General features: G+C 44.1%; 1 protein-coding gene across 3 annotated transcripts in view; it reads right to left on the reverse strand.

The window, feature by feature from the left end:
• Positions 1–14,372, reverse strand: part of prkar1b (protein kinase, cAMP-dependent, regulatory, type I, beta) — a 35,699-nt gene that overhangs the window by 10,016 nt on the left and 11,311 nt on the right. For all 3 annotated transcript variants that reach the window (XM_028985023.1, XM_028985024.1, XM_028985025.1), the window contains 3 exons: positions 5,301–5,362; positions 4,040–4,086; positions 1,862–2,020 (listed from right to left, as the gene is read on the reverse strand). In XM_028985023.1, coding sequence (XP_028840856.1) covers positions 1,862–2,020; positions 4,040–4,086; positions 5,301–5,362 — 268 coding nt within the window. The remainder of the gene's footprint in view (positions 1–1,861; positions 2,021–4,039; positions 4,087–5,300; positions 5,363–14,372) is intronic.

Here is a 14,372-nt window from a genome sequence, read left to right on the forward strand (position 1 = left end):
CCAAGGAAGCAGCTCCCCCCTGGAGAAGGCATGCAGTCAGGACAGAGCCGGAGCCCAGCAGCCTGGCCATCGAGAACATCCGAGTTATGTGTGTGTGTTTGAACATGTGAGTGGTGAGTGGTACGGTTTTAATAAAAAGAATTGAATCGAAAGTTACTCAGGTGACACATATCGCGACTGAATGTGATTTTTTGCTAAGTCTGTTCAGTATTCACTATACTATGTGTATAGCATAGTTGAACATTATATGGATTACGCTATACTGTGCTGTAACTAGCTCATGTTTAAGTGGGTTTGGCTTTAAATTGGGACTCATCTGATTGGTGGGCATGATTGTTTATCACACAGGGACATCAGCGCAATGTGATTGGACTACCCCACCCATGGGTGCCCTTGCACCTGCAGGGCTGACATGAAGAACCGTGAAGAGGACAGAACTTTCTTTGACTGCTTGAACTAAGTTTACTCTCCTGCACTTCCGCTCGAATGGCCTGATTCACGCTCTGCCCATTCGGCTGCATTCGCCTGGTCCCGTTGTCCCCACTGCTGCGTCGCTGCAGCTGCCTCTCATCCGCCTGCACCGCCCCGGGGTGGTGGGTGGGGTGCTTGGGGGGGTCATCAACACTCCAGCCTCTCGCTCACTGACTGTCTCCAGCCAAGCCAGCATGTTTGTGAACCCTGACATTAAACGGCGCAACCCTGACATTAACCGATGGAGCAGAGTTAGGGGTTACAAAATAATTGCAGTCTTTACGATTTGTAAAACTGCATTTATTCAAATATTGATTTTGGGTCAATTTCGATATATTGTTCAGCCCTAATGTGAGTCTATATCAGGTTAGTAAGCTCACACGTGTGCATGCTGTGTGTTCCGATTTCCGTGGGGGGAAATTCATGAACCCCCAAAACTCATTCATACAGCCCAGCAAACACATTCATGTGTGTGTGTATAAATGAGTTTGCATGCATATGAATGAAAATAAAAGTTTGAGTGTGTGTAACGTGTGTTAATGATGTTAAATGGGGCACTAGCTGAACGGTTCTCCCGTGGAAGTAAAAGCACACACACTGAAGCTAATGAAGTGTTTGTTTTCGGAATGCGCTCAGTGTAAAGCGCGTGAGTGTGTGTGTGTTTTTGGGGTGTCCCATTAACTGATGCATTGATGGGAAGTAGGCCACTGCGGCTTAGGTATGAAACACACACCCCGACATTTGTCTCTCTTGTACAATATTGCGTTTCTTCTTTAAACAGTGAAACATTCCTATAGATAAGAAGCTGGACGCTGTGTGTGTATGTATCTATGTATGTGTGTGTGCGATTGTCTCTCCTTCCACTCCCATAGAAACTATAGGAAAAAGCAAATAGCGGTCAGACAAATACACACACACACACATACTCTCACACACACATGGTTTATGGTTGAAGCTGATTGGTCTACTGGTTAATAGCTGAATTATGCTAGTGAATGATCAACAGTTATTCCTTCCTTGTTTCTTTATACTAGAAGGTTTTGTAAAATTATTTTTATGGTCCATCTGAACAGGTGTGCAGGTTGGCTGGTCAACGTGATCCTTAGTTTCAGCATCAGTGAAGTCCAACACATCACAGAGCTCTAGAAACAGGTCCTTCCAGGAGCTTCTGAGGTTTCTGGGGGATTTGATTGGTGCTGCTTATTGTTTAAATTTGTAGAAAAGTTGCAGGTCCTGGACAAATTTGCAGAATTAATGAGAGTTGGCTGAAAAAAAGTCATGATTGTGACACTGTGAAATTTTCAGCTCATGGGTATATGAAAGGGAAGGTGAACGCATCCCGACTGTCTTTGGCAGGGGCCCAGTGCAGTGTTAGCATGAAGACACGTACCATGAGGATACGGCGGTAACTGTCACGGTCGATGCCCCATAGCTTGAGGTCAGTCTTGGCTTTGACCGTAGCGGCACGAGGGGTCCCGTAGATCAACGCCAGCTCACCAAAACTGCCGCCCTCCCCAATGCTGGTCACCCACTCCCCATTCACATACACCTGCAGAAAGAAGAGTGACCAAATTAACCCAATTTTTGTCAGCAACCTCAAAAAGAAATTAACATTATTTAATCTGATCTGGGCTTTATGTTGACTAGGTTGATTTTTATCAAAGCATGTGGTCAAATTTTTTTATCAGCGCTGTACATTCCTTTCATTCCTGTAAGCAGAATTAATTTGTTTAAAACTGCTAGACCCATAATCCTCTTCACAGAAAAATAAAATATTAAGTGATCTCCAACTCGACTACTGTAACTCTCTCCTGGCTGGAGCCTCTGCAGTCACCATAAAACCACTCCAGATGATCCAAAATATGGCAGCCCGTCTCATTTTCAATCAGCCAAAATACACCCATGTTACACCTCTTCTTACCTCCCTCCACTGGCTCCCGGTAGCTGCTCGCATTGAGTTCAAATCCTTGATGCTTGCCTACAGGGCTGTAAATGGAACTGCGCCCTCCTACATCAACACACTACTACCTAGATACACTCCTGCACGCTCTCTCAGATCGGCAAACGAAAGGAGACTAAAAATTCCTTCTTCACGGGGTCTCCGATTCCAATCATCTCTGTTCTCCGTTGTTGTCCCTGGCTGGTGGAACAACCTGCCCTCCTCCACACGACTAGCCGAGACTATCACCACTTTTAAGAAGAAGGTGAAAACCCTCTTATTCCAAAAATATTACAGACAAATTTAACACATACACATGCATACACATTGAACAAACAAATACAAAATGTATAAATACATTATAATTTTTCTTAGTCTAGCACCCAACACTCTCCGAGCATGCTCTTCAATGACAAGTCTAAGCCTTATCAGGGCTCTTAGTTTGTATACTCGATATTCTATAGAAATCGAACGAGAATTGCTGGTGTCTTCCCATTGTAAGTCGCTTTGGATAAAAGCGTCTGCCAAATAAAGTAAAGTGATTGTTAATGTTATTTTTTCACCATTAGGAATTCTTTGAAACTATTTTGGGTTTGTGTGTTTCGTCGTCCATCGGCCTGGGTTTTTCCAGAGAACACTTGGCTGGGGTGTGTGTGTCCACACATGCGTGTGTGTGTACAGGCAATGCTGAGACTGCCACCAGCAGATTTATTATCTGATAATTAGAGACATCAACTGACGAAGTGGCGCATTCTCCCAGCACTCCCAGAAAGAGAGAAAGCGAGTGGGAGGAGAGCGCATGAATGGCCCACTTGTCTCCTTATCACCTCTTTAAAACAAAAAAACAAAGAAGAGAAAAGCATCCAGAGTAGAAGTAATGTAAACATCCATCCCTCTCTCTCTCCATCTCTCATGCCACCATCAGACTCAGAATCAGCCCCATCCTGAAGGCCAGGCGTCAGTCACTGCTGTAACTGGTCTTCCATCTCACCATCTCCATGTCTCCTTCTCTCAAATCTTCTACTATAGAACGATAAGGCCGCTTCCTGTTTAACTTTCTGTCCCTTTTCTTATCGCTTCCACTTAACTCTTTTTTTTTTTCCTTTTAGAAACAAAGCCTCTCTCTCAATTCTCGCCCTGTAAACGCCACCGGCGTGTCCCGATTATCATCCGACTGCCTCCTTCTTTAAAAAAGCAAGGCCGCGTCAACACAGTCTGCATTGTTGTACGACGGCCCTGTCCCAAGCACGTATCTGCACGGGCAGGCAGGGGAAGGACCCCTGTGCACCCCCCCGTCCCCCCTTCCCGGACACTCTGATCCAGCTGACAGATCAAATGGAGTGTGGCTTCTTCATCTGCCTCAGGTGGCCAGCCGCAGGAACACTAATCCTCTGCGCCGTGTCTGCTGGTGGCCCAGGAGCGTTGCCAGGTCCGTATGCAGGATTTTTTTTTTTTGAGGATTTTTAAACGAAAAACTGCCTCTTTTCCCACTTTTACATCTGAGGAAACTGATCGGTGGCCCAATCTGACCTCAAAAACAGTGTGATCCAATCAGAGGTGCTCGTTTGATCACACGACAGGACACAACATTTCTCTGTGTGGTAGAGGCCATAAAGACAGAAGACTCACGTCCACCTCCCCCTGGTCAATCACGTAGAAATTATCGCCCTCGTCGCCTGGAGAGAAAGAAACGAGAGAGAAGAGAGAGGTTTAAAGATCACCTCTGACAGAACAATTTTGTTTTTTTACAAAGCCACTATCAAGCAGCAAAGCTCAAGCTCAAAAGATGAAGAGTGAGAGAGAAAAAAGAAAGAAAGAAAGAAAGAAAGAGGGGGTTAAACCAAAGGCATGCCTCTTGTCTGCAGTTAACCCCTCCCCCTCCAGCTTTTCTCAATGGAATTTTCTCTCATTCTGAAAAAAAGTGGCACAGCCTCACGGTGGCCCAGTTAGAGCGGCTCACAAAACACACACACACACACACACCTTTCAAATGCTCCGCCGACTTGTTAAAAGGCACCGCCATCAGTGGAACAAGGCACTCTCATTAACACAAAAATGTACAGACGAACATACACACACAAGTTGAGAACATGTATACACACATCCACAGGCCAGTGACGGCGTGTGTGTGCGGTTCTGCTGTGCATCGTGGTCTAAACTCGTCTTTAATCACTTTAATTAAAGCATCTGTAAACAGGGAAGACATTACCACTGTCTGCTGTGTGTGTGTGTGTGTGAGTGTGTGTGTGTGTGTGTGTGTGTGTGTGTGTGTGTGTGTTAGGCATGCGGTGTGTTTAAAGATGTTGAAAGGCTTGGTGATCCAGGGCACTGAAAGTTCACTGAAGTTCACACGCCTAATTAATACTGTGAGAAGATGGCTCGTAAATCACACACACACACACACACACACACACACACACACACACACACACACACACACACGGACGCAGGGGTGTTTCCAGCGATGCGACCCAGCGGCACTGAGAGGAAACATCATTACTCTGTTTCTCCTTCTTTCATCTCGTCCATCTCTCATTCTCCAGCTCTGCTTCTATCAGTCCGTCGCTCACCTCCCTCCCTCTCTTCCTTTCTTCCTGTCTGTTGCCACCTCCGCTCTCGCCTCTTTGTTTTCCAGCCCAGCGTGCACTGAGAGTGCAGGCAAATATTTACCAAGGACACACACACACACACACACATTATCGGAGGCCATTTATCCAGCTGCATATGCTGGCACGTATTTGGAGTGTTAATGGTGTAATTAATGAGGTAATGAGAGCTCTAATGTGTGACTGTGTGTGTGTGTGTGTGTGTGTGTGTGTGTGCCACCTGTGTCCTTGAGTTGCAGAGACATTTTCACGCCGCATAGACATACACACGCACACACACTCACCTTGCTGGATGACTGTCTCTCCTGCTATGTGTGTGACAGGAAACATGGCATCAAAAATATCACTGAGAAACAGAGAAACAGACAGAGAACAGATGTTAATAAAAATGTATCTCCTTCCTTCCTTTTCTCAAACAGTGCGGGGGTGTTCTGGGGCTACTGTGTGTGTGTGTGTATGTTTTTATCACCAAACTGATCCTGTTATTTTAGACTCAGACACACACACACGTATGAACATGAACACACAACCCCATAAAAGATGCTGAACTGAGAGAGAACCTCAAATGAACTCCCCCTGTTTCTTTCAAACACATGAATGCATGCATACCGCCTTCACCACCACCAAAATATCACAAGGTCACACACATTTTTCTAAATTTGTCCTGTCATCAACATCACATCACACACCAAGCCACACACACACCCAGACACATCCTTCCTGGACATAATTTCCACTTTTTGCACACACCCCTTCAGTGGAAGGAAAGAGGGGGAAGTGAAATGTTCATATGATCAATGATGTCACTTTGTTTCCCACGTCAACAGAAGTCTGGAATCTTTTGCCCCCATCTGTCTATTTCTCTCCATCTTAACCCAAGTGCCCTCCGTCTTTCTATTTAACCTCCTGCATACCATCAGGCCTATAACCAAACACAGACACACACACACACACACACACACACACACCAAGAGATCTGATTTGTTCAGTGAGTGCTCGACGTGTCTAAGCCTGACAGCACTATTAAGCAGTGTATAGTGTGCAAGTGTGTGTGTTTGGTTACAGTCCATGTGATACCAATATTGCATCCAGCCATTCAGTCCCACCCATATATTAACTGCATATATGAAGATACTATTCAGAACTTGGACATCTCTTCAATCTTTGATTCTTTGAAGGTAATACTAAATGCAATGGTCATTAGAAGGTACATCATTAAAACACTCATTAAAAAATATCCAATTTGGCGCCATCTACAGGTACAGCACTTATTCTAGACCATGAATGTAAGATGACATTTTTTTGACTCAATATAATATTATTTTGACTCAATATAATCCAATAAAATACTAAAATTGTAATTTAATAATAATAATTTGAGATACTGGACCATTATCATCAACATTCAGAACATCATATATTTCACTCTCCATCCAATGAATATAGCATATAGCAGTTTTGAATGCAATTACAATAACAATATTCTATTGTACATTTGACTGCATCTTTGCATGAAATTTGAAAGCAAATTTTTATTCTATTGCGATTAACTGATGTGTGATTCTGATGTTATTGTATTGTAGCTGTCATGTGCAGTGGTTTTTCATATTTTTTTTGCCTAAAAGACTCAAAGCACTTTTTCTCCTCTGGTTACCTTCACAATGTGTTTGAGATCAAGTGTGCATTTGCCGAACAGCGGATCGAATAGTGTTCACTATTAGTAATGAACCAATAGTTAGTTCATTACTAACAGATTAGTAAATGACAATATAACAGATTATCATTCTTCCTTCCCGACAATAATCTGTTCAGGATCAAAGCTTCACAGAGAGCTGAAAACAAAAGACAATACACCCAAAACTACAAATGTCCAGCATAAAACTCCAAACACACACTCGCAACAGATGTGTGTGTGTGTATGAGTCATCAGGCATTACAACACTTCAGTGGAAAACACTTTTACAAGCTGCAGTATAAACTCTGAACTGACACGCAACACACACACACCTCTGTTCACACATACAAAGCCATAAACACATATAAATACCTGCACGTACTGCAATTATGTGTGCATCCATACACACAAAGCACACAGACACACTTTGGCAGCATGTGGAAACTCTTTAAGTGTTTGTGCAATGTTTAGCGCAGTAGTTGGTGTACAGGGTGATTGGGGGGGGTTTATGGTGCACACTGCATCCCTTGCTGATGTAGGGTCGCCATGCCAACGTAGCCCCGCCCACCCCACGGTGAGCAAACAGGCAGAGATGTAGACAGGGTGAGTGTGTGTGTGAGGGTTGTTTACTTGGGATTTCTGAGCCACAATGGGGTTAAAGGTCAGGGTAGACCTGGTGCCTAGTAGCTTTAGGATTAGGGATGTTTCTGATACAACTATAATAAAAAATGGGTTCTGATCATTAAAAATCATTTGTAGTATAATAGCCTTTACGGACAAAGGACAGATTTAAGTTGAATCAGTTCCTCAACTAAATAGGGTCCAAATGGCCCAATTCAGAATTACTCAGATGATGAATACCACTCAAGTTTCAGCACGTGAAAGATTTACGATATTTGAAATGTGTGATGTTATAGAAGAGTGAAAAGTAAGCGTGAGCATGAACAAGTTTAAGACATGAAATGCTCTTGGAAGAAATTAGTCTTCTCAGAAATAGAGAGCGATAGAACTGCTCTGATGGCGGCTGGCAGCTTTATCGACCATCAGGGCACAAGTGCATATGACATCAGCCTAGACAGCCTAGGATCACCTTGTGTGCAGGGTGAGCAAGGCTGGGTGGCATTCCGTGGATAGAGACAGTGGCTCAGCACTCAGCACTGGCATTGCACTACAGTGGTCAGGAAAGAAGAATGAGGCGGTGGTGGTGCTGGACGGCCAGGCAGCCGTAAAAAGGGCTCCTGGGCTTTCTAGACTTTGACATTAGCATGCTAACATTTTAGCATCTTTACTTTACTTAATTTTTTTTTTGCAGACACTTTTATCCAAAGCGACCTACAGGAGGAAGACACCAGCAATTCTCGTTCGATTTCTATAGATTTTGAGTTAACAAAACTAAGAGCCCTGATAAGGCCTAACTTGTTAGAAAAAGAACATGCTCGGAAATTGTTAATTGTTAAAAAAATTTTTAAATGTTTTTTAAATGTTTATAGAACATTAATGTAGGCTGCCTGCACACCTGCAACTCTTTATAGAGGATGTAAGGGTGGATATGGCAGGGTGGGGTCTGTTGGGTGGAGGTCCAACATGTGGTTGTTCACACCTGTTTTAGACCGACACTGGTTTATCCACAGAATCCTCCCATATACACAAGAGACCACACACTCCTTAACTATGTGTATAGATGAACACAATGACCATTATATTAACACAAAACCAACACACACGCACAGGTGACCTTTTCTGCCTTGTCACAGCTCTAAATTACCCAGAGGACAAAGTCAAACCTGCACACACCTGATAAAACTATTGCACACACACACACACACACACACACACGTTTTTGCCGCTCTTATCACACACACCACTGTTATTCCCTTGCTGAGGGGTGGTTGGCATGACAACGGGAATACCTCCTGGACGGGAATACCTTTTTGCGATTGGCTAATGAACTGGTGCTCCGTAGGACTCTACTCAAGGAGAGAATTCCGCTGTCGGCACATCCTGCCCAATCGGGAGCCAGCCAGGGCCTTTACAATAGAGAATACCAGACTAATACAGTCACTGCTCCCGCTTAATCACATGCGCGCACACACACACAGACACACACACAGTATAAAACCCTCTTGTTAAAATGCTTTTTACAGCTTTTCCAGCTCCGGTTAATGGCACGGTCAGATGGGCGGATGGTAACTCTGATGAGCCTGCTGATGGGCTACTGTACACGCAGCATACTTCACACTCAGCAGCACGCACCACGCATCCTCCATGCTGCATAACAAACATTTCATTCAATAAAGCACAAACACAATACACATACATACAAATACATGCAAGCAACAGATAAATTATGAACACATGAAACCCCCCTTAGCAGATATAGCAGCTTTAACTTTTAACTCTGGGAAGGGTTTAGGAGTGTGTTTATGGGAATATCTGACCATTCTTTCAGAAGACCATTTGTGATATCAGACACTGATGTTGGACGCTTACTACCATTGTGTCCCTGAGCAAGACACTTAACCCTAAGTTGCTCCAGGGAGACTGTCCCTGTAACTACTGATTGTAAGTCGCTCTGGATAAGGGCGTCTGATAAATGCTGTAAATGTAAATGTAAATGAGAAGTCTCTAATTCATCCCAAAAGGTGTTCTATAGATTCCATGCAGGTCAGTGAAATTTTTCCACACCAAACTTGCTCATCAAGGTCTTCATTGACCTTGCTGTGTTGACTGGTATGCAGTCATGTTGGAACAGGAGGGGGCAATGCCCAAAGTGTGCCCACAAAATTTCAGGAGCATGAAATAGCCCAACCTCTGAAAAACAGCCGCACACCAATCCCCCCCCCAACACCGCTGTCCTGGCATCCACCAATCCCAGGCCGGCTGTCAGACAGGTCTGGCGGCGTTATGCTTGGTGATGTAAGACTTGGATGCAGCTGCTCGGCCATAAAAAAAAAAAAATCCTTGAAGCCCCTAATCATTGTTCTTGAGCTAATCTGCCCGCCACATGAAGTGTGCAGGTCTGTAGCTACTGATTCTGGAGATAGTTGGTGAATTCTGCACACAGAGGAAACGGGCGGAGATGTGGACAGGGTGAGTGTGTGTGAGGGTTGTTCACAGCGGGGTTAAAGGTCAGGGTACACCTGGTGCCTAGTAGCCTGCTAATTCACTGCCAGGATTCTGATACTACCTGAATTAAAAATAGGATTGGTGTGCAGTAACCCAGTTTGGCATCCCAATACGTTTATAAAGCAGTAGTACAGGGACAGTACAGGGTTAAGTGGGGTTTAAACCTATAACTGGTTCGTAGGCGAGTGTTTTACCCACCAGGCTACTACCACACGTACTTCGGACTACAGTTTGCATTCACATAGGTCCTGCACCTTCTACAATACACGCTACACACCTTTCTCACCGAAAACCCTGCTCACACAAACACACACATGCACTGTTCACACACAGACAGAGGAAGGGCAGCCGACCGGACAGCAGAGCTGCATGAGCGGCAGGAGAAACAGAAAGGGAATGATGCTGAGCTGAACAACTGCTTGACAGCAGAGAGGAAGAAAAGAACGAATGACTGTAACCATGTGTCTGTGTGTATGCGTGTGTGTGGTGAGGATATCCTGGTGTGCATCTTGGCACGATTGTGTGTGCCAGCATTCCCTCTGTGCCATGCTGTGCAGTATTGTGTGTGTGTGTGTGTGTGTGTGGTCTTATCACTGTCTCCGGATGTGTTAATGCAGCCCAACATCGGCTTGTCGCACACTTGAGACAGCAAGCACAGCAGAATTGAAAAAACAGACTTTAGTGAGTGCAGAATGTCTGTGTGTGAGTGAGAGATGGCCTTGGAGATGACGCCGGCTTTAGTCAAAACATTGAGACAAAAAAAAAATGATGCACTGAACAGTCTGAGGTTCTTGTTTAAAACACACTCTCTCTCTCTTTCTCTCTCTCTCTCTCTCTCTCTCTCTCTCTCACACACACACACACACACACACACACACACACACGGCTGTCCCCCTACAGGCTCATCATTTCCTTTCCTCTCTCTCAATCTTTCCACATTACAGCACAGGTTAAACTATTTACACAACAGAGAGGAGGACATAGAGGGAATGTCAGTTTGCATGTGTGTGTGTGTGTGTGTGTGTGTGTGTGTGTGAGAGAAAGATTTAATTAAGCCGCCTTTGTAAGGTTCTCACATTTCTCTGTCAGTCTCATGTCAGTTTGCACCCCAAAGACACACAGACACCCACAGAGTGTTTATGCGTTTGAATGTGTGAATTACAGAGTATTTGTACAGATCTGGGGGGCACGTTGGAAATGTTGTTCCGCGGGTTGCTGGAAGATTGCTGGGACAGGCTCCAGTAACCCTGACATGGATAAGTGCGCTTACAAAGTGGACGGATGGTTGAATGGTTTTGATTCTGTGGTACCTTTGTACTCTGGACAGAAACACCCACCCAGGCACACACCTGGCAGATCCCAGTGAGCCGTGTTTTCAGAGCTCTACAACAGACGTAGTTCATGAGGCACGTTCACTAATGCCACGTCAAGAATGTCTTCAGGACATTCAGGACAAGTAAACAGATACAGATGCAAAAGGCTAGCTATCCGTATTTTGCTGCAGAGGAATGAACTGCTCAACCCAGCCAGCCCTTTTCGCTTTATTTCTGTCATTATTTCTGTCACTCAGAAGACAAACTTTCATGTTTTTAAGAAAAACATTCAAAATGGGAGGGGCCAGTAATGACAACTGACAGCTCTTTCTCATTCTGGACAATTTAAACACCCTCCTGTCTATGCCATACATGCAAAGCAAACTGTGAGCAGTATTGCAAGCTACATGGCTGTTTTGGTCTACAATCGATCAAAAATGCACCAATCACACACAGCTGCCAAAACTGCCATGAATGCTTAACATACTTGAATGAGAATTAAGTTCTTTAATACCCTCACCTACCACATTCTTTTCCGGATATATTTAATTCAAATCTGGCAACGTGGCGCACACGGTCCTGTCTCCTCATTTCCTCCTCGGTTTGCTGATAATAGCAATCTGTCATAGTATTTTTTACCAACTCTACTTCCAAACCATAAATAGCATGAAAATCGGTATGTTAACATCGCATTTGGCCCAGCCACAGCCACCGGACCTCCCAGTCACCCATCTTTCCCCTTTTTACTACTGAAGGTCTACAGCCCTTTCCTGATCGTCCTTGAGGCACACATCCTCAAAAACTGGGTGATTTTAGATTTTTTTTTAAAATCTAAATGTTGTGGAACCTCTCCAGAGACACACTGCCTCTAAGCATGGCTTGATTTTTAAACAGTGCTTCTGCCCAGAAATGGTCTCCAGATGTCCACTGATGAATACTGGGTCGTTTCCTGCTCAACTGTAATTGGCCGAGTGAGTTTTAATCCCCATTAATCCCTCTCAATGCTTTTGAGAGAACTGCACCCCCTAGAGGTGAAACAACACAACGACTGCATTCTCTCACCCTGACTCTCTCCCTCTTTTACATACACACAAAGACACACACACATAAATATATAGACACAACAGGAACAGTGATGGTGAGACTGTGATCTGCACCTTCCTCTTCCTTTTGTAGCAAACACCAAAGGCACAGCGTAAGAATGAATCATCTCCTGAACCAGGATATCACAAAAATGTCATCTACAGAAGATTATTCATTTTATTAAGAACTTTATTTGTTTTGCGGTCCATTTTGCATTCATTTCACACACATGAGGTTGTGTAGTAAACAACTAAATTCAAATGTTTCATATGGCCTCACATCTGACGATAAATGAATAACTCTGAAGAATCGCATCCACAAAAATACTGTTTGCAGTCTTCAGAATAGCCTCTGTCACAGTGTCCACAACCTCCACAAACTTTTGACCAATAGTGTATTTCCACTGTACATGCATGTAGATATGCAAGGAGGAAACTAGAGCTGCTTAAAGTAGAATGAGAACCAATTCCAGTTTCTAGGAATATTTTGTATTTAGATGTCGTAGCAGCCGAGTGGTCAAGACTCACTCAGACAGTAGATGCTGTAACTTGTGAATGGGAAAGAAATGCATATAGTGGTAATTAATGTACATACATGTAACATAGCCCCTCCCCCAACATCCCATCATTAACCTTCATTATACACACAAACCAGCCAAATGAGACCCATGCCCATAAACGTTCCACCGTTCAGCCCTGAACAGATCTCACAAGGTGGAAGATAGCTGTCAGCAGGGGTCAGAAGGTCACAGGCCAGAGGTGAGAAGGTGGAGAGGAGAGGTCAAAGGTCTCAGCAGTGGCAGCTTTTATCAACTCATTACCGCTGCACTTAATTGGGGGATTAGAGCAGTGGTGTGAACGGCACAAAAACACACATACATGGCGGACCCTCATCTCATGTATGTGCGCACGTACTCAGACCTATGCCCATGAGCACATGCACGGATGCACATGCCCTTCGGCGAGTCGATGCGGACCATCAGGCAAAACAAAGGCCATGCACAGCTCAGTCAAAGCCAAAGGGGACACTTGGCCTCATCCAACCGGCCTCGTCCAGGCCCTCTCCTTCCACCAAGGGTTCAAAGCCGAGGCGCGCTTTCAAACCGCACGCCGACTCGAAAGAATCCGATAGCAACTCCATCCAACTCAATTCAGAAACTTGACTGGAATTACTCTAATGTTGCACTAAATAGGACGCTGCCAAAGCGGCTTTGTGCACAATGAGATCGGCCACCATCAAAGAGGGCACATTTTCTTTGGAACTAGAGCACTTGTGGGTATTGGAACAAAAGCTCTCCCTACACTACAGCTTAATTAACATCAGTAGTCTTTCCATGACACAACATGCTCTAGGCTAATCAGCTTAGCATTGCAGCGCGGTCATAATTCACCTCGCTAACAATGTGAGGTCTGTACAGTCCCAGCAACCCAGTCTCATTTGGGGCCAGAACAAACCCTGTCAACGTACCCCTAAATGGAAACACAGCGGAACGGTCTCACGTTACAGTTTTACTTTCAACACAGTCCACCGAAGGGCCGCCGCGGACCCAGTTTATGGCAGCCTAATCACTTTACTAATTAAGGGATCTGCTGGGATGAAGAGGTAATTTGCCCCCCCGGTTTTAAATGCCTTCATTCAGAACGCGGGGGTTTGTGTGTGTGCAGGACCAGGGTTAAATACCGCTGGTTTAATTACTGTCTATACCAAGAGCTAATCCCAAAAACCTGCACACACACACTGACCCTACTTTAGAAAGACTGTAGGCTTGTGTGGAAGAATAAAAAATTCTCTAAACAATCAAATGCTACAGTATTATATTATTAATACATTATGAAACATTGACAATATAAAAAAAATACTGTGTTATAAGTTAATGCTTCTTTTTTATGATTCTGTAATTATGCTGCTTTACTTTAAATATATGAATATGTTGAATTTGAAAGCTTAACAGGTTTTTTATAATAAAAAAAAATTAAATGCATAAATCTTATGTGTTTTGAAACTGAATATTTTTCTTTTTCATTTTATCGTGGACGTATCTGTCATGCCACATGGTGAAATGGACGTGCAATCACTCGACAACAAAGAGAATTTTAATAAGCAGAAAAACAAAAGCACCGGCGCGATGTCCTGAAACACAAAAACAAAACAGCAGCACA

The sequence above is a fragment of the Denticeps clupeoides genome, chromosome 7, assembly GCF_900700375.1.
Source record: "Denticeps clupeoides chromosome 7, fDenClu1.1, whole genome shotgun sequence".
Classification (NCBI taxonomy): domain Eukaryota; kingdom Metazoa; phylum Chordata; class Actinopteri; order Clupeiformes; family Denticipitidae; genus Denticeps; species Denticeps clupeoides.